Consider the following 24,392-nt stretch of genomic DNA (forward strand, 5'->3'; position numbering starts at 1 on the left):
GTCATGGACAGGGCCCGCAGGTCTCACACACATCGGGCCAAACACGTAAACATCACATTGGAAAAGTGTCACACAACGCCCAGCACACGTCAGTCAAGACGCAGACAGAACAAAGTCACTACTCTTCTCATAGACGGGACAAAACTCTCTTGTTTCACTATGACAAAGACGGACATTCATGTATCATTGTCGATGTACACTTATTCGATATAATGACAGACATAATACATTATCTAAACACTTTAACGGACTGCCACAAAACAGGTTTACAGCTGAACATTCTTATGTAGGACTTGCATGTCAGACTGACAAACAACATGAAATTACTTAATTACTTAGTAACATGTAAGACTGGCACACAACTTTATCACTCCCCCGGTGTAATGGTCCCTACTGATGATGGGGTTGACTGGATTTTATGGCTGAGATGTCTTTGCCGAGCTTCAGACAACGTTAATGAGAAGGTAACTGACTGACGTAACAAATGTTATGAATTCATGTCATGATGAGAGCACCGTCTGCTATTTTTCTTCTCAACACATAGCTAATTATTAGTTTTTTTCTGTATATTGTCATTAACATGAGTTAACTGGGTGGAAATCATACATTCTGTGCATCGCTAATGGCACCCATTAAAACGATTGTAGTACATTCAAGAAAGCTGCAATCTCACTATCCTCTGTGTATTTTTCCGTGTCTGAGATGAAAACACTTGCTGACCAAAAAGAGCTCGAGCATCATGAAATTGTTGGTTCTACACATTTGCTCACTCAGACTCACACCTAAACACAGTTATTGTTTGCGATTCACGTCATTTAACAACAAATCACAGGATGTCGGCAGTATTCAGCGAGCATTTGAACACAGAGAAAGTTGAGGTGCAACATAAAATCAATCACAGTGGTGGCGGCTAGATTGAACCTGTATAATGATTTTATGATTTTTTTGCAAAAGAATGACAATAACTTAATACTGAAAAGAGTCATATCAGGAGGCTGAGCATTGAAAACAAAGAGATACTCCAGACAGATATGGCTTCATTCAAATCCCTCAGCACGATACTTCACAACCCGCCAGTATGAGGTGCAGAATGAGCAGCAATGATAAAAGAAATGTAGAATTAGCTTGAGGAGGTTCTTTAGGTAATCCTGGCCACAGCGCTGATGGAGCATGCGCACAGCATTGCCATGTTGCTGGGGAAGCACTGCACGCACACGCAAGACATTTGTAAGATGAGGAGCCATTGGTGAACTCATAGCAATGCAGCAACTCATGCATGCCAGTAGTGCCCGCTGCAACAAAACTGCCATAGCAGGTCGCTCTCACAGTCCGGTGCAGAAAGAGGTGAATGAAGAGCAGAGGAGAGAGAAGGACAGAGAGGGAGGAGGAGAAAGATAGAGGTAGAGACCAACACTTTGATAGGAAGTAAAACCAGACAGATTGAGCCATACTGGAGCAGGAAGAAGAGGAAGTGCAGAGAGGTTTGAAGAGAAGAGAGTTACTGTGTTCATGCACCTGACTGGAGTCTACACACCTGCGCTACATATGAGATCCATTCTGAGCTTTAAGAGCTCACTACAGGAAGACAGAACAAAACACAGAGACAATCACTCACAAAGACACAAACACAAGATCATCAAAGAACCTCAAACCCAGCTGCATTAAACCACCATTAGTGGAAATGTACAAAAATAACGACGAACTCAGTGTCTTCGTATCTGCTGATGATTTATTTGTTCACAGATTCTTACCTGATAACTGTTAAGGATGCTGAGACTTTAACATTAATTTGAGAACTGTAACTGAAGCCTAAACTAGTATTTTGTTGCCGCTAAAAGCTTATGTTTCTTTCCGTTTCACTACATGACATCAGTTTGACATAATATTGATGCACTAAATCAAAAACATGTTGAGATGCAGTGGTCTACACAACTTTAAGGCAAGTAAAAGATGACATTTCTTAAAAATCTCATCACAATTTTCAGCTGTTCAAGCAGATTGAGCTCCACTGATTCTGTACTAAAATTGTCCTTAATGTTGTGTAGGATGAACATTTCCAAGCTCTGAGCTACAGGGCCATTCTGTCTGGAGGCAAAGATTGAGGGGTATGGCAAGAGAGAAAAGATCAAACTTCACAAGGCGCTATGGAAAAAACTGACCGGAGGGGAATGGAGCGGGTGGCCGAGCGCCATCTGTGAGAGGCGGGACATGGAAAGGATGTTAGGGAGTGAGGTGAAGGGCTGACGCTTCCCAGCATGCACTTGGGGAGATCACAGCAGTCAGGCGGGAAACTAACAATCACACACATGAGTGGAATGGCAAGCAGGTAACGTCATCTATAAATCAAAATTCAAACTCTTTGTAGATCAGCTATCACAATTGAATTCATGGAGAAGTTTAAAATCTGATCTAGTCAGTTTGCTGTACCACACAAACAACAACAACCACATGCAATGCAAACAACACATATAATGTAAATGGTGTGAAATCAACATCATGTCCCCAACATTACCAACACACACACACACACACACACACACTCGTTTATACATACACTTTAAAGTACAAACTATGTTAAACACACATGCATAACAATATTAACCTACACACACCACCACTGTATGCTTTAAACAAAGTTAGTGCTTGTTTATACACTCATGCAGACACACATTTAGGAACTCAAACTGAGAAAACACAGAAAACATGAAATATAACTCCAGAAAAACAGAACTGCAGCTCAGATGTGAGAGCACTCAGAAGGGGGAGGAGGGGCAGGTTGAGCAGTGAGTCTTTGGTACACTGCAACTCTCAGGAGCACAATCACCAGAACCTTGACTTTAGCATTCCTGGTGTTTGTTTGGACTACAAATCTGATCTTTACCGTTTTTGTTAAACTCAAAGCAAACACAACGGAGTTGATCACCAACGTTTAGTCGTTGTTTTGGGGTTTTTGTGAAGAACCAAACCATAAAGTGTATTTCTGCAGTTGGCTAATGTGGAGAAGTAGTCATCCACTATCTTAGCGAGCCTTGACATGAATTTTCAAAGCGAATGACTTTGAACAATATTGAAATAAGCTTTCAATTAAAATGAAATCTATGTGTTACTGTTCAACAAAAATTACAAAAATCTATTTTTGCTTGAGTCAATTAAACATTAAATGACTAGTTTAGTTTTTGATCCACTGTAAACGGGGTCTCGGAGATAAAGTTGTTATAAACAACAGGTTACACACACACACAACATTTTAGTTCATTGCCATACTTGCCTCTACAAGTTTCTATGGAAACAAAATGAACAAGAGTAAGAATTAGACAACCATCACATAAACCATCCTTCTCTGAACCAAATACAGGCTTCATTTCACAAAGAAATGAGAGAGACTCCTGTTTTTGACTCGTATTTTCACTGCCGTGTCCAAGAGTTAACAATCAGCACACGTTCATCAGATATTTGTCATGATTCCTGCAACAAAGTACTGCAACACATTGACAATAAAACATTAAGCAGAAGCAAAAGACAGACTATTGGATAAACTCAATGTACTGTAGATGTAGCACTAAGAACAACAGGAGATAAATAAAGGTCAAACTGAAGCTTTACAGAATAAGCCAATGGCGCTTTAACAACTATGAATGCCTTCTCACAAATACAAATGTCAAGTTTTAGCATGCTAAGTATCGTGATAATGGAAGCTCTTAGTTTAGCTGATAAGATGTTAAAGTAAAGGCTACAACTGAACACACTAGAGAAGTGGTTCCCACAAGACATTCCCAAACAAAGTCTGAAGGGGCCATCATGCGATCTGTGACACGTCATGATGTTTTTTTTTTCTGTTTCTTATGTTTCTACTTTTACCACTTTAAGAGTCCAAAATCCTTTCAATGAAAGAAATCAGAGAAGAAGATTAAAATAAACTCATTCATTGATCTTCTCTCAGCTCTTGTCAAGAGTCGACTTCATTTTCAGGGTCCTTAAGACAAAACGTTTGGGAACCACTGCACTAGAGGCTGACAATAATCCTGCCGATTGCCATGTGGCTTCCTGTAAGGCTTCACTTCAACTTGGAAGGAAGAAAAAAGAAGTACTTACATTAACTTCAGTGATAGCAATATCGACGACGCTACCGACAACAATTAAGGCATCAAAAGTGTTCCAAGCATCAGCGAAATAGTGCTGTTAATGCATGGCGTTACGTGAAAGGGTACAGATGGGAATGAAAGAGAAAGACCACGAAGAGAAGGAGAGGGAGACAGAATCAGACAGATGATCAGAAGAGTGGATTCAATGAAATGGCAGAGTCAGGGGAAGACAAAAAGAGAGAAAAAAGGACATCAAGTATTAAGATTGGGCAGATGAAAAGCCAGAAACAGAGTCAGAGCCATAGAAACCAGCGGTCTAGGCCGAGGTGGCCCAAACAGAGAGAGGGTCAGAGAGCAGCGGGACTCGTTGTAGCTGAGCTTTACTTACATCAATCTCACTCAGAACAATGTCTACTATGCTGCCAATCACAACCAGGGCGTCGAACACATTCCAGGCATCCCCAAAATAGCCCTGAGTGAGGTGCAGCGAGTAGTGTGCAAGTTGGATGCGAGATCAGCACAAACACAAAGTCTTGAGTTTTACACTGGAATACAGACTGATTCTGGTAATATAAAAACACACAGGAACCCCTGCTGGCTACTTCAGCTTAAGGGCTCATGATAATAGTGCAGAGAGTTATATTAAAAGCTGCAGGGTGCTAGATCTGCACCAAATTGATGTTGATACTAATGTTACATGCAGAAACACTGCTGCCAGAACATGACAAACAGCGAGTGCTACTTTAATCAAAAAGATCAGCACTCCACGCCACACTCTGTCTCTTACTAGCAGCCTGTCCTTCTTCGCAACACAGAGCTGTTGGCCAGGCAGTTGAAGGGAAAATGCCAAAAAAAAAAACATTCACTGACTCATCAGTTGTCACACGTTCACATACAACTGCTTCATTTTTAAACATTCAAGCAATAGTTCAACATTTTGGGAAATGCGCATATTGGCTCTCTTGCTGAGAGTCGGGTGGAAGTGGTTGTCAGTGAAGACATTTGCTCACCCTGGGTTTGAAAGCGATGAGTTTGAGAACCATTTCCACAGTGAATACAGCAGTGAAGACCATATTGAGAATGTCCATTACGTAGTTAAAGAGCGCCGACTGTCCGTAGTGCTGCAGAGAGGCAAAGAAAGGGACAGTTAAAGAAAGCTGAAGAAAACGGAGCTCCTGTTATTTTGATATGTACTTAATTAATTTTACACAAATCAAAGACGTCCTTAAATCAAAGACTTGGGTCAGAAAGATGAAAAAAACAAGAATATTTTAAGGATTAAGTTGTAAAAATTAATTAAACAATCTAGGTGAAAATGTATGTTGCATGCTTTGCTTTCAGTCCCTTTATCTCCTTAGCCCTGGGTCAGTTTGCATTGATGATATATAACACAGTGTCTTTTATGATAATACCACTAGATGGAGCCACAAATATATAGTACATAGTACCAGAAAAAAAACTGCACTGCTTAAGGCAGTGGCAGTGGCTTAATGGCAGGCAGAAAGCTAGCAGTTCATCTATACCGATGAAAACATCACTGCACTAAGATCAATGTTTGATACATTGTAATGTAGACTTGACTGCAGATGTTGTATCATATATAAACAAAAATGTAGGACTTTATTAAACAGTTTTATTTCTGAATGATTATTAAATGCCCACTGACAAAAAACCTCTCTCAACTTCTGCTTTCAAACTAAATAGATATTAGCACATTTAAAACACCTGTAATCTGTAAATATATTTGATGTTAGTACTACTTAATATATCAGTATGAGCCCTTTCTTTTGAACGGATGTTATCTTATTTTTGTCACAGAGCTGGTTGGTTTCAGCGGTGTACATACAGTTTGACTCCTTACCTGCACAGCCAGGCAGAGCGTGTTGAGCATAATGAGCACAAACATGATGTACTCAAACCCAGTGGAGTTCACCACATACCAGAACTTGTACTGGTACGGGTTTTTAGGGATGTACCTCCTCAGTGGACGTGCCTTAAGAGCGTACTCGACACACTGACGCTGCACAGAGATATACAAAGTTGGTTTTAATGCTCAGTTAATGACACACTAGATACCTTTATTTCAATCCAACCTAGAGTATTCATGTGAGCCACAATAATAACTAACAATGTAATGGTGATAATCAGTTTTAGAATTTGTACAAAACATTGTCAAATAGGACATGTAATAACTATAACTATAACCATAACTATAACAATGCTTATTATCAAGAAAATCGTGCCTCAGCCTTTTTTCACACATTACCACAAAGTCGAGAGACCTGGAATTAGTTAAAATCAGTATATTGTAAGTTCTCCTTCATTTTGCTGTAGCTTTTGACCAAACACACAAACAAAGACTTCGTGAAGCTGCTGACTCTGACCTGGTTCTTGTCCAGTTCACAGTTTTTGTACTCTTTCTCTCCTTGTTCCTGAAATGTGACGATCACAAAACCGACAAAGATGTTCATCATGAAGAAAGCGATGATGATGATGTAGATGATGAAGTAGATGGAAATCTCCACGCGGTAGTTGTAAATGGGACCCAGGTTCTCCCTGTTTGAGTCGATTGCCTTGTATAGCAACCTGGGAAGAGAACAAAAAGAGAGAGCATGTGATCCAGCCTCACAGCCCAAACCTTTATTTCCAACTTTTTCAGATAGCGTTGATAATACTGAACTCTCATTTTCAGAGCGTTAATAGGATTAAACATTTTGAATCTTACGAAGGCCAGCCTTCAAATGTGGACACAGTGAACAGAGCCATCATAGCCATGAGGACGTTGTCAAAGTTGAAGTCACTGTTGTGCCACATTCGTCTGTGGATGGTTGGCTGGTTCACATCTCCATCCTTATACAGGATGTAGGTGCCCCTATGAGAAAATGACATGTTGCGTGAAGGTTATGACTGAAACCAGGATCATAATTGCAGGTAATTAGCTGTGAAGGAGCAAGAAAAACTAACTTGCACTCTTCTGAGTTGGACTTGGCTTCATCTGTGCAGCGATAGAACTTTCCCTGTGGAGGAAAACACAATATTTACACTCTAATGATAATATTTTAAAGGTATTAACTCAATATCTCTGACTTCACGTGTCATTTTCTTATTTTCAATCTCAGTGCTGATGACCTTAAACAGCTGCACCCCTATGCAGGCGAACATGAACTGCAGCAGAGTGGTGACGATCATGATGTTACCGATAGTTCTGATGGCCACAAACACACACTGCACCACGTGCTGCAAGACAGAGACATAAACATCTTTACACACTGTGGCAACCACTGATTGTGGTTATTGTTTTGGACAAGCTGCAGGATGACTTTGCCACCTTTAGGCCTTTGGCTCGGTTGATGGCCCTCAGGGGTCGAAGAACACGAAGGACCCTAAGAATCTTGACCACAGAGATGGCCGAGGACCTGAACAATGAAAGCAAAGGGTTGTAGTGTCAGTTTCCAGAAGCCCAGGAACCATTTCAGGAACTTTTTAACCAGACGAACCAGGAATTAAATAATTTCTCTGCCATAGCACTGTGTAGTACAATGTACTTTTGATGGTCGTGGAACTACTAAGGCGGTGTTTGCAGGGCTGACCTTTGTTGACTATTTAAACATAAAACTTGTGGCTGCTACAACTGTTTTTACACTATTAGGAAGCACTGGGTGACACTAGAATCAATACCAGGACAAGAGATGGGCATTTCTTATAACAACTAGGACTGGGCGATATGACAATATATATCAATCAGTCTAAAAATGTCTATGGTTTTTAGTTTTTTTTCTATATCCTTTCTGGTGAATTGTTGAAAAAACAGCGGCCAAACTGCATAACGGCAATATTTACTTAATTTGGACGATGCTTTATTTATTGTGCTTTAGTTGGAGTTGGAGCAAACAGCTGTTCAACATGTAGAAACTCAAGCTTGTAAAAAAAGTTTGACATGGACCAGTACTTCGTCTGATACCGCTTATGTAGGAACTGGATGACAAACTACTCTCTGCAGTTAACCTCGGCTATCTAACCAATCATATAGTATAAAGTGAAGCTATAGAGGCTATTTACGTTTCACCTTACATGCAGTTGATTCAGACTGCATGCATACATTGTTATGGGCCTTAATGTCAGCCACCTGTCCTGCAAAATGCATTTATCAGCTGTAGTCAGATATACACATATACGTATATAGATATATCTATATAGATATATCTATATATATAGATATATCTATATATATAGATATATATGTGTATTTTTTTCTTTTATAATTTCACTTGAAAATCTTATGTTCATTTTACACAAAATTTCTTATTGAAATGAGAAAATACACTTTGTATTTGTCAAGTATTCAATTCACAAGGTATAAAAAATGTACTTTACCATGTGGTTATTTATTCATTGAATTACCAGAAAACATGCTAATATCATGATAAACATTGTTATCAAGATACAAAATGACCTATATTGGGATAGAAGATTTTGGCCATATCGACCAGCCCTAGCTACAATCTGGAGGCGAATGTGTCCGTGTTTGTTTATACTCACTGAATGCCAAAGGAAACGAGGGAAACTCCCACCACCAACAGGTCCAGGAGGTTGAAGTAATTCCTACAGAATGCCCCTTTATGGAGAAAGGCTCCATATGTTGTCATCTGAGGAGACGACAGAATAAGTTAAAGGAGCAAATGACACCACAAAAAAATACATATCTCATCCAGAGCACTCGAAACACACACAAACACAGAGTTACACTGCAGAGGATGCAGACACACATACTGTACAGTATGAACATGTTAAATAGGAAAAACATATCCTCACATACATCACTCTCCATCTTGCACACGCGCACACGTCTCCACACTCTTTTAGATCACTCTGATTCAGGGTGGCGAGCTCAGAGCGGTGAAACAGGAGGCTAGATCTACCGTCGCCACCCCCACAGCCCTTAACTACATGAATGTAGTAGTAAGTCATTCATTTCTCAATCTACTATGGGATGAGGCAATAAAACATGCATTTTGTTGCCATGTCAGGAATAATTACTACCTGCAAGAGCTCTAGTTATAGTGATTGGAAAGTAGAAATGGCCTTACTGTCACATTCATGTGGACCGTCATCTTAAAGCACATTCCATTATGTTCTTTAATAGTTCAGAATAAAGGGAAGCAGCTCCCAATTAAAACTTCAAAGTTGAGCAGGCAGAGAAGAAAAAACCAGCCAAAATAACTCTTCTTCAAATAATAAAAGTAAAGGATTAATTTTCCAAGTGCATGTAAATGTGGAGCCTTGCAGAAAGACGGCGAGAGGAAAGCGCTAACGAGGAGCATTGGAGCATTTGAAGTAAAACAGCGATGGACGCGGCAAGTTTTTGCCCAAATGGCTGCAAACGCAACTCCACATTTCTATGCACTCAGTCAGGGAAAGCAGACTGAACCATGCTCGGCAGGAACATGGTTGGTTTTGCCCCCTCTTTTATGGGTAATCTGAAGAGCAGTCAGTACGAGAGGCATGGAGTCAGCTTCGACTGGAGTTGACTTCGAACACCTCCCTGATGATGATCCCGAACTCAACTTCAGCCAATGCCTTAACGATGTCTGAACAGCCCACTAAAATTTGTTGCATCACACTGAAGGTTGCATCATGTTTTACATATCTGCATCGTCAAAATCATTTCAGCGATGACTGCCCGAATGACGTGACCCCCATGTGAGTATGTAATGTAATGTAGATGTGATGTTTCCTTCCCCCAACATGAGTTCTTTGATTCGTGTAATTTGAACAAATCTTGTGTTTGTGTAAGTGTGTGCAAAGTAGCAACTCCAATATTTTTTGCTTTTTAAAAGAGGTGCCGTGAAGAAAAAAGTAAATAAGAGAAAGGAAACAAACAAGCCAGGTTGTACTGAGTGGCAGGTGACACACAAGGAGAGAATGCAGCAAGGCTCTCGTTGTCATTTAAGGGGTTACCTTTAATACGATCTCAAATGTAAACATACTAGTGAAGACATAATCTGCATAGCCTAGGACCTGGAAGGCAACGAGACGTTTGGAGTGTTATTGGGGTGTGGTTAGTCACAGCACGGACAGGGGACACATGGCATTTACCTTCAATACGATCTCAACAGTAAAGATAGCCGTGAAAGCATAGTCAAAGTAACCAAGTATCTGCAAAAAGCAACGTACATGTTTAACAAAGACAGTTAATTGTGCAACTTCATACATTATATGTAAACAAGATGAATAAAAAAATTTTAAAGATTGGAGCGTTTTCTGGAAAGAGTTTGTTAGAGTTAATATCACACAGTACATTCATTACTTTCAAAAAGTATCTATTGAGTATTTCATATACTGCAAGGTGCTTTTACTACTCCATCATTTATATGCAATATATATAAAAGATAAACAGAGAAGCATTAGTGTTCATAGTGCAGTTAAAATCATTACAATGCACTGCAAATGAAACACAAAGACCCCTGGTTGAATGTTTAGTGTTTTTGGACTATACCAGTTTTGCCTGTTTTTGCTTATAAAATATAAATTGCATACTTAACGTTATTGTCAGCCAAAGTGCACAGTAGCATAAGTGTTCCAGATAGCAACAAAGGTTCATTTAATATCAGTATTTCAGAAACCTGACAGTAGCTGGCAACATTTTCAAAAGCTCTCCTTCATGGTGCGTTTAAGGACACTCTGACATCTGTGATTTGTGCCCTGCATTGCATTCATAAGGTATGATGGTGTTAAAACAATTTCAAGAAACAAACAACATTGTCAAAAAGATCATGTGAATGTCTTTAAAAGGTTGCTCCTGAGTACCTAGACCCCTAAATCATGAATGTTGGACCAGACCAGCATTAGCAGCGTTGCCAGAGGTCGACATTAACTTTCAACAGCGCATATTTTCAACGATTTATCCTGCCATCCTGACAGGATCAGTCTTTGTCCTCATAATTACAATTGTCTGTATTGTTTTTAGAAAAAAAAATACTTTTTTTTATGTGCTGTCAAGGGCAGGATAAATGACTAAGATAGTATACAAGGAAAATCAGTTTCTTCTCCTTTTTGCCCTCTCAGTGTGAAGCAGAACAGCAGCAGTGGACTAAAAGCTCTCTCTGCAGGGAAATAACAAAATCTATGAGTTATGGGCAGATTGGTTGAGTTCAAACTCTCAGAAACAATAGGTAAATGTCTCAAATCGGTAAATTGATGATTTTTTTGATGACATCTCTCGAAAAATATTCAAATGCATTCTTTGTTTGTTGCTTTACTTATTGTGAAAAATCCTGTAAATCCTCCTCAGACAGTGGTGTTGTTAAGAACAGAGCTCCTGAAGTTGCTTCTATCTTGCATGTCAAATTATTAAAACTGACTTACTGAAACATAATCATACATGCTGCTTCAAAAGAAATCAATGCATAAAATGACAAATGCTTTGGAAAATGGTCAGCAGTAATGTCAGATATGCAAGTTATAAAAAATGGGCTGAAACATGTAAAACCACCAGTGTGGTTATAGATTTGCAACTCAAAGCACTAAACTAACGTTACACCCAGAAAAGTGATATATTAATAATGTTACTTATCTTTGTCTTTTAGAAGCCTTAAATACAATTCGGGTTTAGGGTTTGTTGACTTACAATATTGCGAGCTGAGAAGTTTCGGATCGGATCCTCGGCGGCGAGTGACACGGAGCTGAGCATGATGAACACCAGGATGAGGTTGGTGAATATGTGGTGGTTGATGAGTTTGTGGCAAAACACACGAAACCTGGAGGACAAAGGAAACACAGCCGGAGACATCGGTGAGATATGAGGCACAACCGGTGTGTACGTGTCCGTGTGTGTGAACACAATGTGTTTCGTACGGGTTTGTGGTGCTGAAGATGAAGAAGGCGCTTCCCTCTGGGATAGGAGTGATCTTCTCCTTCTTCACCAGGTCAGAGATGACCGGCCGAGGCCCCGCTGGGACTTCTGGATCCTCCTCCTCCGCCGCAGTGTCGTCATTCTCTTCCTCCTCCTCCTACAAACACGTAGAAAGTAAATATAACGCCTCAAACTGTAAAGACAAGTTACTGTATGATTCAGAGAGTAAGGATACCTTGTCATCTTTTTCCGCCTCCTTTTTGTCCCTGTAATGAACATAGATATTGTTATGAATGATAGAGTAGAGTTTGAGCACACATCTGAGCATATTTGTCACAGAGAGATATTGTAAACGATCCAGGTGTTACCCTTTCTTGTCTCCTCCGTCTGTGTTGAGAGACTCTGCATCTGCCAAGTTGTCCACAGCGATAGCCAAGAAGACATTCAGGAGGATATCTGAGCAAAGTGTTGAGTAAAGGACAACTCTCTCTGTAAAAGCACTTTAAAACTGCTTTATATCGTCCATACATAACATGATGAGAGCAGGTTAACTCATGTATTTGCTTGTTTCAACAGTTTAAAGTATGTTTGCGTCAGTGAGGATACAGTTTCCACAGATGAAGAGGATGATGAAGTAAAAGCACACGATCATCCCAGAAGAGGAAGGCCCTCCGTACGCCATGATGCCATCGTACATAACAGCGTTCCAATCTTCTCCGGTCAGGATCTAAAATCGATCATCGTTTTTTATTTTGTGGGAAATACATCAACAGTACCGTTTCAACAGAACTGCATTGCTAAGCAACAGCTTGGGACCATGTTTGCTTCCTGTCAGCTGATGCCATTCACATATACTCAGACAGATAATAAACTGTGAAATTGTCTATAGAGGGTATGTGTTGACAACACTGAGAGGCCACAATAAACCTGTTACAGCTGCTATAAATAGGCAGAGATACAGGAGATGGATGTGTTTGTTGAAATATGGCCATGTATATGTTTCTTATTTTGACACTGCACCAACTTTAGGAACTGTCAGCAAAATTACAATTTTGGGAACTTCAGCGAAACAGATACAATACCCGTCACAAAACTGCAACTACATATTCATGTTTGGCACTAGGATCGCTTTAATCCATTCATTTATCTTTGAAGCCAAACAGAATACTGGATTTGTGATTCTGCATCAATATTTGTGGCCACAAAAGATCTGATAACGATCTTTCATTTTTTTACATAATCAAAAATCTTGATACGGTTCCCTTAGATTTCTTTCTTTCTTTTAGGAGGTCCCCACAATATATACTAAGTGGTACATTTGACAGTTGAAAAATGCTATAAACTTTGTAAAACTGACTGTGTTTCAAAATGACGTCAAACCCAGCGTGGCGTTTCTGTAAAACTATTATGTGCAGTGAGCCAATATCCGCCGGGCTGATTTATTGGTCTGGCTCTATTTCTCTTCTCTTAGCCTTCCACAGTCTGTAAAACCTCTTCACCATAAATATTTCTGTCTGTTTGTGCAAACAATTGTACAACAGCTTTTTCAATTTGTATCTGAATCTCATATGCTGAATGTTTGCTGTTCAGATAGGAGTGACCGTGGTGTACATCCATAATCTGAACAGTAAATACCTGAAACACAGTGAGTAGGGCTTGGGGAAAGTTGTCAAAGGTGCTCCTCTTGGTCTGCGTCTCGTCAAAGTTAAACTTTCCACCGAACACCTGCATGCCCAGCAGGGAGAAGATGATGATGAAGAGGAAGAGCAGCAGCAGCAGAGAAGCAATGGACTTCATGGAGTTGAGCAGAGATGCCACCAGGTTACTTAGAGACTGCCAGTGACTATGAAGCAGAGGAAAGAAGGAGAGACAGGTGATTAACTGAACACCACACATGCACCGCACACACACACACACACACACACAAACGCAGCACGGTCTTACCGCGTGACTTTAAAGATCCTCAGCAGGCGGACGCAGCGGAACACAGAGATACCGAGAGGAGACATAATTTCCAGCTCGACCAGAATGGTTTCCGTGATTCCTCCACAAACCACAAAGCAGTCAAAGCGGTTGAAGAGTGACACAAAGTAGGACTGTAGCCCGAGACTGTACATCTTCACCAACATTTCACATGTGAACAGGGCTAGCAGCACCTTGTTGGCCACATCTGAAAGCCAGAGCATTGAAGAAACACAATGAGAGAGAGAGAGAGAGAGAGAGAGAGAGAGAGAGAGAGAGAGAGAGAGAGAGAGAGAGAGAGAGAGAGAGAGAGAGAGAGAGAGAGAGAGAGAGAGAGAGAGAGAGAGATTTTTTGCTAAAAAATAAGAGAAAGATTATGCAAAGAATCATCGCTGCTGTTAAACCACTCAGAGACTGTACTGTTAAACTCTGCCAAGGCTGCACAAGTATAATAGCAGCACACACACACACAATGCATTAAAAAATAAAATATAAATAAAACAAAAATGTTCACTAATATTCTATTTTACATTTATATTTAAATAAGTGAGCGAGCAATATTAAGAGGAATAATAAGAAACCCTTTACAATGGCTAAATGATTAAAACAAATGGTTCTACCTAGTTTCATTGAAAATGAAATGTAAGATAAGATATCCTACGAACTAAACAACAGACACGTTGGGTAATAACAAACTGAATCAAAAGGTTTTCTTTCTTTCTTTTTTATGTGTACTGTAGTGCTCTTCATACCCTGCACTTGTGTCAGCCACGAAGGTTGGTTGTAATGCTCTGACGATATGGTGAGAGTGTTGAGGAACACCAGGATGATGACCAGCCAATAGAAAGGCACCGATTTGACAGCCAACCGGCAGTTCCTGCGGCAGAACCTGTTCCAGCGGCGCCAGCGCCGACTGTAGAGGGAGAACGCAACGTCAGTGCAGAAAATACCTTAAAATGAATACACTTACACTTACTTACATCACCTCAGTGTTTTTATAAGGAAATCTTAGTTTGTTTCTATTACTGAGAAGAATGCAGAGGAGTGAGGGGAAAGAGCCACAGGGGAACTGCATCAATATATTTTTTGCAAGTCATACTGTTCAGTAAATGAGCTGAAAAATACTGCGTAAGGCTTCTCTCCAAAAATACCTTATGGTACATGCTGACTTTCTAAAAGCTGTTGATTTATCATCCCTAGTAAAGTCTCATTAAAATACAGTAAAATGAAAGCCAAGCACTTACAAAAAAAGAATCTGGATAATCTAATGCTGGCCACTAACTCTCACAGTGACAGATATTTGCACCGAGCAGAGACACAGACCCACGAAGATACTGACCTGAACTTTGACTTGGAAATTTTTTGACTGAAAGAAAGAAGAAAGTTTACAAATGCAGGTTGTAGCAGAGGTGTGAAGAAGCATTGATTGGTTATTAGGGCTCATTGATAACAACGTAAAACATGTCCAACCACAAGAGTCAGCAGCTCATGTAAACAAAATAAACATGTAAGTGAGTTGTTTGCTTTTTATTACAAATCAGAAAGTAAAGAGAGTAGGTAGCACTTGTACAGGGTAAAATGTGGCTGTTTGTGCTGTAACGTGAGAGCCTGATTTATTTATTTTTTTAAATCTCTGTGGCAGCGGTCACACCAGAGGGGACAGCAATCAAAGCATTGTAATTCAAAGTAATAACAGTGTTCTTGTTTATGAAAAGGTTTGTTGTGCAAAGTTCTCACCACAGAGGTCCACAGCATGGCGTCTTTTCATCCTCCCCATTTTGATTCTCGGTGTTTACAGATTCTGTTTCGCTGGCTGGAACGCTCGCTGAAGCAGCAAATAAAGCAGATATTTACAAAATAATACTCACGAGATTTCTTTACGTAGACACAGTGCAATGCATCCCAGGGGGAAGAAGTGTGAAAAGTAGGAAAATGGAGACTGCCTTCATCACATCCGGCTATTCTGACAGCCATTTTTTCCAAAAGGAAGCAAATAAGATACACTAAAGAACATCTTTTATAATTCAGCAAAGATAAAAAAAAAGAAAAGGATTACACTCCAAAAATGAAGTGCATCAAAATGATTTGATAGTGGTTTAAAAAAAGAAGTAACAAAATTATTTTATTTTTTTTTATCTCGAAAGCAATGCTGCAGCCATACAACTTTTGACCTCATAGAAAGAAAGGAACTACGCGCTGTGGCTGTGCATCACTGTCATCATTAGTGTCATTTACCAAGTGCTGAAAGGGAGCTGACATGGGACAGGCGAGTGGACAGCTGCTCTACGAGGGCTGACTGATGCACACAATGAGGGAGCAGAGGGAAGAGGGGAGCTGGCCGAGGAGGACAGAGCTCTTAAAGCTGTCTCTGAAATGCCACAGTGAAAAGTACTGCCAGCGCTGCGGAAAGACTGTCTGCGCAGACAGATGATGATTAACTGTGCAAAACGTCTCAGTGCTTTAACTCGTACGAGGGAGCGTGGTGTGTGCTGCTGCTTAGCTTATGTAGACGTGTTGGCTTTGATTCCTGAGTGGTCGGGCAGCTCTCAGCTCTGAAAATAGTGCTGACTGCTGGAGTAGTGATCTGGGTTTAGCCCTGTTTCATATATTCACACTGAGCCACTGCTTTTGAAATGGGACATGGAAGGTAAACGGGGGGTGTGCCTGCTATCAAACGCAGCTGTATTTCTATTCCATTTTAGACTCATTTAATGAGTAAAACATTTTTATTTAGAAAAAAACAAAACATGGAGGACAAAAACAGAAAAAAAGGCTGTGATGCTCGGACACAACGGGTTTAACAAAATAGTAAAGCACAAAGTGATGAGGTATTACATTAGGCTGCACATCAACACACACACACACAAACACACACACACTCACTCAACAGTCACTTTAGATGCTCCAACTGGGAGTTTAAGGCCACTGCTGCTTATCTTTTTCATTCATTTCCTAGATTTTAAGTCCTCATGTATTCACCAATAATGTAGAGTATTTGTGAAAAACAGATCACCCCTTCTTCCCTGATAGATGCTGTTAAGTAGTGTAAAAGGATGTAAGGGCAAAGTACATGTTTTTCTTTGTGTTTTTTTTTTGCTCACAAGATGTAACAAAAGGCAAAACTTTGTAAAACAAAAACAAAAGAAGAGTTCAGGTCTGATCAGATTCTGGTCTGATCATTGAGTGAAAACGGACACATTTTTCTGTCATTCTGGCATCAAACACACACACTCACGTGCACACACGCATACACAAAAGCAAGAGAACACTGGAGGGAAACCACAGGATTTACCATGAGTGTCGGACGACTGGCTGAACCACCCAAACCTTCCTTTCTTCTTCTCAGTAAGGTCAGCCAGAGTCACCCCTTCATGTGTAATGCATGCAAGCCCATGCATTCAGACACAACGGCACAGCAGAGGGACATGGGGGGCGAGAATGGGCTGCTATCAAAATGGGTCAGAGCAGACAAGCACCACAGGACAACAACAGTATTCAAAATATCAATATCCAACAATGACAAGAGCAGCAGGAGCCACCGGGGCTGCAGACACTGAGGAGGGCAGAAGAACAACACGGAGAGCTGTTAGTCACTGGAAGCGCCTGCAGGTGACAAGGCCCCGTACTAACATGTTACAGTGCATATCAAATAATTTGCACGCTAACGTGTTAGCAGGGGCTCATGTATCGTCGACAGACAACAAAAGCCAGGATGCATGTTGAAGGAAGGCAGTATGGACTTGCCTCCTTGTCACACAGAACCTCCACAGCTTTGACTAGGACCCTAAAAGTCAAACTTTATAAATGAAGTATGACTAGAGGAAAAGACAGGCGGGAGAGGCGAAAGTAAATGGACAAGTACATCAAACATGAGGGAAGATTGATTGTAATGAGCAGAACGGAAAAAATAAACATCCTACACTCAAAATGTAAGGTGAATCAGTCGCAGTTCCTCTGTTCTGCATCATGTGTGCTGCTTATATAAAGAGGATTTGGATTAAGAGCTCAAGTAACATCTTTTTTTCCCTTTTACCGTTCTTAGATAAACTGTAGTGGTACTCACAGCGTGCTGCACTTCCATCAGTGACTTACATTGAGCGTGAAGATAAGAACATGCTGTACCGCTCTGCTTCAAACACCTGTGTTCATAGTGAACACCTCGAGAGAAAGACTCTCTCTTCGCCAATACATGACACTATGTTATGTAGGTATGCATCTATGTGTGTGTATTGTGTATGACCAAGAAAGTCTTATTGACTATAGCCTAAATCAGTTTCATCTGCTTCAGTTAGTGATTATTTACAATTCCCAGAATTACTGTTGAAAAGCATAATTAGACCAAGAAAAGATCTGTATAAATTGCATTATCGACTATTGATGCTACTGAAGGTGGAGAAAGTTGAAATTCTATCCTGTCTAGAGGATTTTTTTCTTGCATGATTTTTAAAGGTTGATGCAAAATTATAGGGCTAAAAGAGGAGGCCATGTTTTAGCTTGAAGGCTCTTGTTTCTGAATTAATCCCCACTGTATCTGTGCTAGCGTCAACATGATTGACTTGTTATATGGGGCAATAAGAAAAAATAGAGCACTTTGCACCAAAATGGACACAGGAGTGCCAGGAAAAGCACCTCTTTTGTTTTAAACAGTATTTTGGTATAAATATTTCTCCTCCAGAGTAATGATCTTTTAGCTAATCCACTGTGTGTTTTTTTTTTTTTACAAAACTCACACAACATTGTAGATTTCTAGAGTACAAACTCTTGCATTTCCCAATTATATAAATATAAAATTATAGTTCACAACACTCCCAAGCCAACAATAATAAACCCTGCTGCATATTTTATGAAGTGGAAGTAACAGATTGGGTCAGTATTGAAGGGCTCTGGTGATGCCAGCGCAGCATTACTCTGGCAGTAACGGGAGGAAAGGTTCTTACGGTTGCGCTTGCCCTCCTCCTCGGCCTCATCCTCGTTGTCGGGGTCGATGTCTTCAGCCTGAGTGATCCAGTCCAAGTAACCCTTCAGATCCTCCTCCAGCTGCTGCTTCTCACGCAGCTTCTGGAAGTCTCCTCGAGCTTTGGCTTTCTCTCTCTCCTTGGAGAACTCTCTGGGTTTGCAGAGGCACACATACACAAAAAACACAAACACACAGGAGTACATAAATGATCAAATACACAAACAAAGACAAACATACTTTAACAGCACTGAAGAAAAAGGTGTTTTTTTCACATGAAATGGAAATAAACAAATCTTCCTTCCTGTATTTAAATAATCTCTATGGCATTCACTACACTGCATGAAGACACGCTGCATATTCGTATACTTTAATCACAACCTTGAAATGCCTTGTGTTTTTGTGAACCCTAGCCACTGGAGGGAGATGTACACCTTCTGACAGACAACACAGCACTTTATTTAGAGCTGAAAGTACAGTAGCGTATCCTTCAGGCGAGCATCTTAATCATACAGAAAAGGAAATTTAGGTGGACAGATGGTTTCAAGAGACACGGAAAATTTGCACACGGTCTAAACATAGATTATATAAAACAACGACTGTGGAAACTATAATATGTATTCAGTGCATGGTGGAATATTGTCGTTACGGAGAATGATCTGCATTTAAGCTGTGATAATGAAAAAGACAAAAAAAGATACTTGATGGTGAGATGGTAGCAAAGCAGCATTTTTAGAACTGCATTGAGACAGTTGATAATAAATTGTAACAATCTAAAGCAGCTGACGGGACTGCAAGAGTGTCTGAGTTGGAGATTCTGTTAACCTTGTTGCCTTGTTTATAGAAATCGGGCTTTGCTGGCTGGTCAACCATCCAGAGTTAATTCTACTGTAATACCCCACCCCCACTCCACAGAGCTGGGGAAGCAAACTGGGGTTTGAGAGAGCTTAGTAGCGCAGAGGGAGTGAAGGGCGAGGAATAAGATTAATTTCTCTCTCAGGAGGTTGGGTTCAGGACGGGGTGGGGGAGGAAACGCTCACTTTGCAGTTGCCGTGGAAAGAAACGTGCTAGTTTGACGCCAGCAGAGGTCAGAGAAGAATGCCAGAGAAAATATTAATTTATCTCATGGTCCAAATGCACAATAGTCAATCACGGGGTAATAGTTCAATATTTTTTTATATGAAGATAGTCAGGATCTTACATCCATACACTAATTTATAGGCTAACATTACATAGTAAGCTGTGCCTGAGTGCAAAACAAACCACTGCAAACACACTTTGCTCACTGCAAACCAAAACCACTGCACAAGTTTCCTCTTACCCACTTAGCACACCTAACACAAGGTTTAACACGAAAAAGGATCCCAGTATGATCAGGCTAACAAAATAAATCCAAGGTGTTTCCCATCCGATGGCGTCATTGACCTACAGGAGCCAAAAGTAGACGGTTAACAGACAGAAACTCAAACAAAGAGCAAAGAGAGGAAGGTGCTTACCCGCTCAACACACCCAAAACCAGGTTAAGAACAAAAAAGGAGCCGAAGATCACAAGACTGACAAAGTAAACCCATGGAAGCTCAAAGCCCATAGCATCGTTCATCTGGAGGAACAAGCATCAGCACGGAAGAAGGAGAACAGGGGGAAGAAAGGGAGAAAATAGTGAAATCAACTGTCAGACAAGAAGAACAGAGAAAAAGTAGCTTTTTTCTTCAGATGAAGAAAAATAGAGATTTTGCAGGTAGACTAAAAGTACCAGGATAGCATCATATTTCTGTTGTGAGTTGTTGAACGCATTCAATCATTTAGTCAATCAATCACATCAGAGTGATCAGAGCTGCCTCTGGAAGTTATCAGCAGCTTCATCGTCAGAATGTCAGTCACATCATTGTCGTGAGTCTGATCTGAATAGACATTTAAGCTGAAGGCGTGTGACAGTCACAGGATGTTGAACTGGGAGGGCAGAGACTCACCCAGTACAGCACATCCGTCCAGCCCTCCATGGTGATACACTGAAACACTGTCAGCATGGCAAACAGGAAGTTGTCAAAGTTGGTGATGCCACCATTGGGGCCATGCCAGCCTTCCCTACACTCGCTGCCGTTGATGGGGCATTGGCGCCCATGCCCTGAGATCGCACATGGAGCTGGTTCCTCTTCTGCTATCATATCTAAAGAAAAAGAGGAAAGAAATGTGTCTATAATCATTGCTACATTATTTCAAACAGTATCTCAAACTACAGCCCCTCTGGAAACTGAATCAGGCCCTCACCATGTTTACAATGTATTGTTATACCTGGCCTACAAATACGTTTCTTTACTTTTTCCCATTTTGATTGTTGTAATTGGAGAAATCATTAAACTTTCAAGCAAGACTTCAAAATAGTGTCAAAGAAATTCCTTTCTATTTGACACGTAGGCTTAGCTGCTGATTTAACACTTGCTATGACCGACTGCATTTTACATTTTCTACACCTCAAAGAGAGGTTGACCACCAGGTGGATTTTTTTTTCTTCATGGAGTGTAACGTGACTCACTTCACACCTGCGAGGAGAAAGCTGCTGTTCTCCTGGAAAGCGTTCTCACTCGGTGTTACTCTAATGAACATGCAGAGCAGCACCATGTACGAGGGAGGCAGGGGAAAAACAAGCACTGGTTTTAAGTGGCCCCCCTAGGAGTGAACAACCTGGCCAGTGGCCACCAGGTAATTTAAGTTTGGGACCCCATATGGATATCTCGACGAGCATGGATGCCTGGCCAATCCTAGCTGGCTGCACATATCATGTCATGGTGCTGAAACCAGAAATACACTAAACATGTTTTATTCCCCATTTAAGATTTAAATCAAATAACGAAAAAGTGTGCCTAAACCTTCTATGATTGAGTCTGTGCAATATGTAACGCACATACGCTATTATGTAAACCTGACTTGGTGAATTGTGTAAAAAATCCTTTGCTCACTTGCTAAACTGGGCGCAAATATCAGGTTTCACCTTCAGAATCGAGTTTTAAGGTCAGGCTAACATTACTGCTTGTTACAGTATTCAGAATACAAGATGTGTCGACTAGAAAGTTGACTTGATTTCATGTGTACAACAGACAATCAAGAGGGCGTACCTGAGCCAGGAATAAAGCAGGTTGCGTGCATTTTACCGATGAAGAGCTCCAGGCCGATAATAGCATAGATGATGATGACAAACAAGACCAGGAGGGCAATGTGAAGAAGAGGTACCATGGCTTTAATGATGGAGTTCAACACCACCTGTAAACCTAAGCAAGGAAGAAAATGAACACATTATATGAAGCTGCTGTACTTTGAATGCGCAGTGAGAAAATACCACTACAAACGTCGGTTGCACCAGTCTCCATCCCTGGTCTTACTGCAAAAAAGCTGATGATGTTAACACAAAATTCTGAATTTATAATATTTTGTTCATCAACAACAGATGTGAGCATACAGTATGTGTGCAGCGTATGATTATACTGTAGCCAACTGTACGTTTTCCCCATAAAAAGGTAGCTGTTTTTCTAATATTTTATACCAGTTTCAGTAAATATTTCAGAAAATCTAGAACAACATCAAGTTCATGAATATGTCACTAGCGTTTACTCTGAGTTTTTAATCACAGAGCTCATGTCTCTTGCGCGCTGATGTAGTTGAATGGATTTTTTTGAAAAACAGTCCTCAGGGATGATACATAGACCATCTGGACTCATCATGTGTAACCATCCAACCTACAATTCACTGGGATTATTAAGGGCTGTGATCATTACACAGTATAGACAGAAAATATGTGGTGAATCTTATCTTATATTGAGTTGACATGGGTTGTGTTGGCACATGGAGCTCAGTACTCACTGGGTACTCCTGAGACCAGCCGCAGGGGTCGCAGCACACGGAAGGCTCGAAGGGCTTTAACATCGAATCCACCTGGTTTACCTCCGTGTCCTTGCATCGACGGATGGACATTTTCTCCTTCGACTTCTAACTTCTCTTCTTTGGTCAAAAGCTCCAACACAACACTGAAGAGTCTGTCAGAAAAAAAACCTCACACTGTTAGTCCGGCGAGGAAAACATACTGTATAACATACCATAACACGTTTAGATCTGAGCTGCTTATCGTTTATTGTATGTTCCAGAGAATCCTTATCTTAAGTCGATTGATCGATTAGTCAATCAATAGGAAATAAATCAGCAACTATTTTGATTAATTATTTGAGTCTGTTTTCAAAAAAAGGACACGCCAAACAAAGTATTTGCAGATGTCACCTTTGAGTCTGGAAAATTATTCTACGCATTTTGTTTGAAAGAACGACCAATCAATTCATCAAGAAAATAATCAGCAGCATTAATCAATAAAGAAATGAATGGTTTGTTTCTTCATATTGACATTACAGGAGATGTTTTTTCAAGCAATATTCTAGATGTGTATTTTTTTGTCTGACTGTACTTATTCCAGATATTACAAGCGTATCAATAATCATTCATGTGGAGACAGGTTGCCCTTAAAACTCGTTTAAAAAAAGTGTTTTTCTTTTATTGTTGTTGAACCCTCAAATTTAGCTCATTTATCATTTAGCAGTGAAACTATAATTTAGCATGTGTCATCAGTTTACTTTACAGCCACCCACAAACCATACTGATATCACCAGGATACGGTTGGATTAACAAAAGTACTACACGTGTAATAAATCCAGTGCCCATTAATGTTAATAGATGCTATAAAAACAGGTTAATAAACACTGCACTGGTAGCTTCCACACTGTAATTTTAAGACCTGAAAAAACAATTGTCAGCTATTTATTTTCTATATAACGCCAGCGGCGAGGCTGTGAGTGTAGTACAGCAGCATTACACCCCTTTTGTGTCAATGCAGTTAAAAGTATACAAACAGCAGATAAATGGAGTACAAGGACGGTTTCCTACTGTGATCACAAAGTGAAATCAGCAGTGTACAAATCTCTCGCCATGAAAGAGGACACTTCATTACAGTCAGAAAGACATTCCTCACCTAGCCAAGAGGGGAAATCATCTCGACACATCACATCAAAGATGCGGACTAAAAGCAGTGAATGAAGCTGCCGATAGGAAGGAGTTCTGAGGGCCAATAAGCACAGTCTGCTCAGGCTTATGTTATACTGAGTCACAGCTGTAAGACTGACCGCCTGCCACTGGGGTTTCATTACTCACCCAGTCATGTTGAAAGGAAAACATATCAACCTTTTTACTGCATATACCTGAGGAGAAAGTGATGCATCAGGTTTCTTTACCAGTCAAGCTGCATAACCTCAATGTGTCTCCGCACTATCTAAGGAAGTATAAAAGTGGTTTGAAATGCAAATCACTTTACAATCAATTTGTAAAGTACACTAACTGTGTGTTAGGAATTTTAATGTTTTGTTCTTCTGTGATAGGCATCCATTGGTTTCATGGTATTTCTGTAATTCTACACACTAAGCAGAAAAGTATGTAAACAATTGCTGCATTTAAAAAATTGGAAAACTGTTCATCCCAATCTATGGAACTATATCATCTTTATTTGAAA

The 24,392-nt window shown here is 40.3% G+C and overlaps 1 protein-coding gene across 1 annotated transcript in view; it reads right to left on the bottom strand.

Moving 5' to 3' along the window:
- cacna1da (calcium channel, voltage-dependent, L type, alpha 1D subunit, a) overlaps nucleotides 1–24,392 on the bottom strand; it is a 52,836-nt gene that overhangs the window by 10,573 nt on the left and 17,871 nt on the right. The window contains exons 4-30 of the mRNA XM_076110510.1: nucleotides 22,706–22,878; nucleotides 21,964–22,116; nucleotides 20,821–21,017; nucleotides 20,347–20,450; nucleotides 18,834–19,003; nucleotides 15,634–15,721; nucleotides 15,236–15,262; nucleotides 14,649–14,809; nucleotides 13,879–14,104; nucleotides 13,570–13,777; nucleotides 12,541–12,661; nucleotides 12,303–12,390; nucleotides 12,170–12,200; nucleotides 11,937–12,091; nucleotides 11,710–11,839; nucleotides 10,179–10,238; nucleotides 10,041–10,100; nucleotides 8,622–8,728; nucleotides 7,411–7,498; nucleotides 7,212–7,319; nucleotides 7,047–7,099; nucleotides 6,808–6,954; nucleotides 6,467–6,668; nucleotides 5,944–6,102; nucleotides 5,093–5,203; nucleotides 4,093–4,176; nucleotides 3,269–3,280 (exon numbers count right to left, since the gene is read on the bottom strand). Of these exons, the coding sequence (XP_075966625.1) occupies nucleotides 3,269–3,280; nucleotides 4,093–4,176; nucleotides 5,093–5,203; nucleotides 5,944–6,102; nucleotides 6,467–6,668; nucleotides 6,808–6,954; nucleotides 7,047–7,099; nucleotides 7,212–7,319; nucleotides 7,411–7,498; nucleotides 8,622–8,728; nucleotides 10,041–10,100; nucleotides 10,179–10,238; nucleotides 11,710–11,839; nucleotides 11,937–12,091; nucleotides 12,170–12,200; nucleotides 12,303–12,390; nucleotides 12,541–12,661; nucleotides 13,570–13,777; nucleotides 13,879–14,104; nucleotides 14,649–14,809; nucleotides 15,236–15,262; nucleotides 15,634–15,721; nucleotides 18,834–19,003; nucleotides 20,347–20,450; nucleotides 20,821–21,017; nucleotides 21,964–22,116; nucleotides 22,706–22,878 (3,223 nt within the window). The remainder of the gene's footprint in view (nucleotides 1–3,268; nucleotides 3,281–4,092; nucleotides 4,177–5,092; nucleotides 5,204–5,943; nucleotides 6,103–6,466; nucleotides 6,669–6,807; nucleotides 6,955–7,046; nucleotides 7,100–7,211; nucleotides 7,320–7,410; nucleotides 7,499–8,621; nucleotides 8,729–10,040; nucleotides 10,101–10,178; nucleotides 10,239–11,709; nucleotides 11,840–11,936; nucleotides 12,092–12,169; nucleotides 12,201–12,302; nucleotides 12,391–12,540; nucleotides 12,662–13,569; nucleotides 13,778–13,878; nucleotides 14,105–14,648; nucleotides 14,810–15,235; nucleotides 15,263–15,633; nucleotides 15,722–18,833; nucleotides 19,004–20,346; nucleotides 20,451–20,820; nucleotides 21,018–21,963; nucleotides 22,117–22,705; nucleotides 22,879–24,392) is intronic.

This window comes from Anarhichas minor, unplaced genomic scaffold (genome assembly GCF_050575085.1).
Source record: "Anarhichas minor isolate MPS153535 unplaced genomic scaffold, ASM5057508v1 ptg000043l, whole genome shotgun sequence".
Lineage (NCBI taxonomy): Eukaryota > Metazoa > Chordata > Actinopteri > Perciformes > Anarhichadidae > Anarhichas > Anarhichas minor.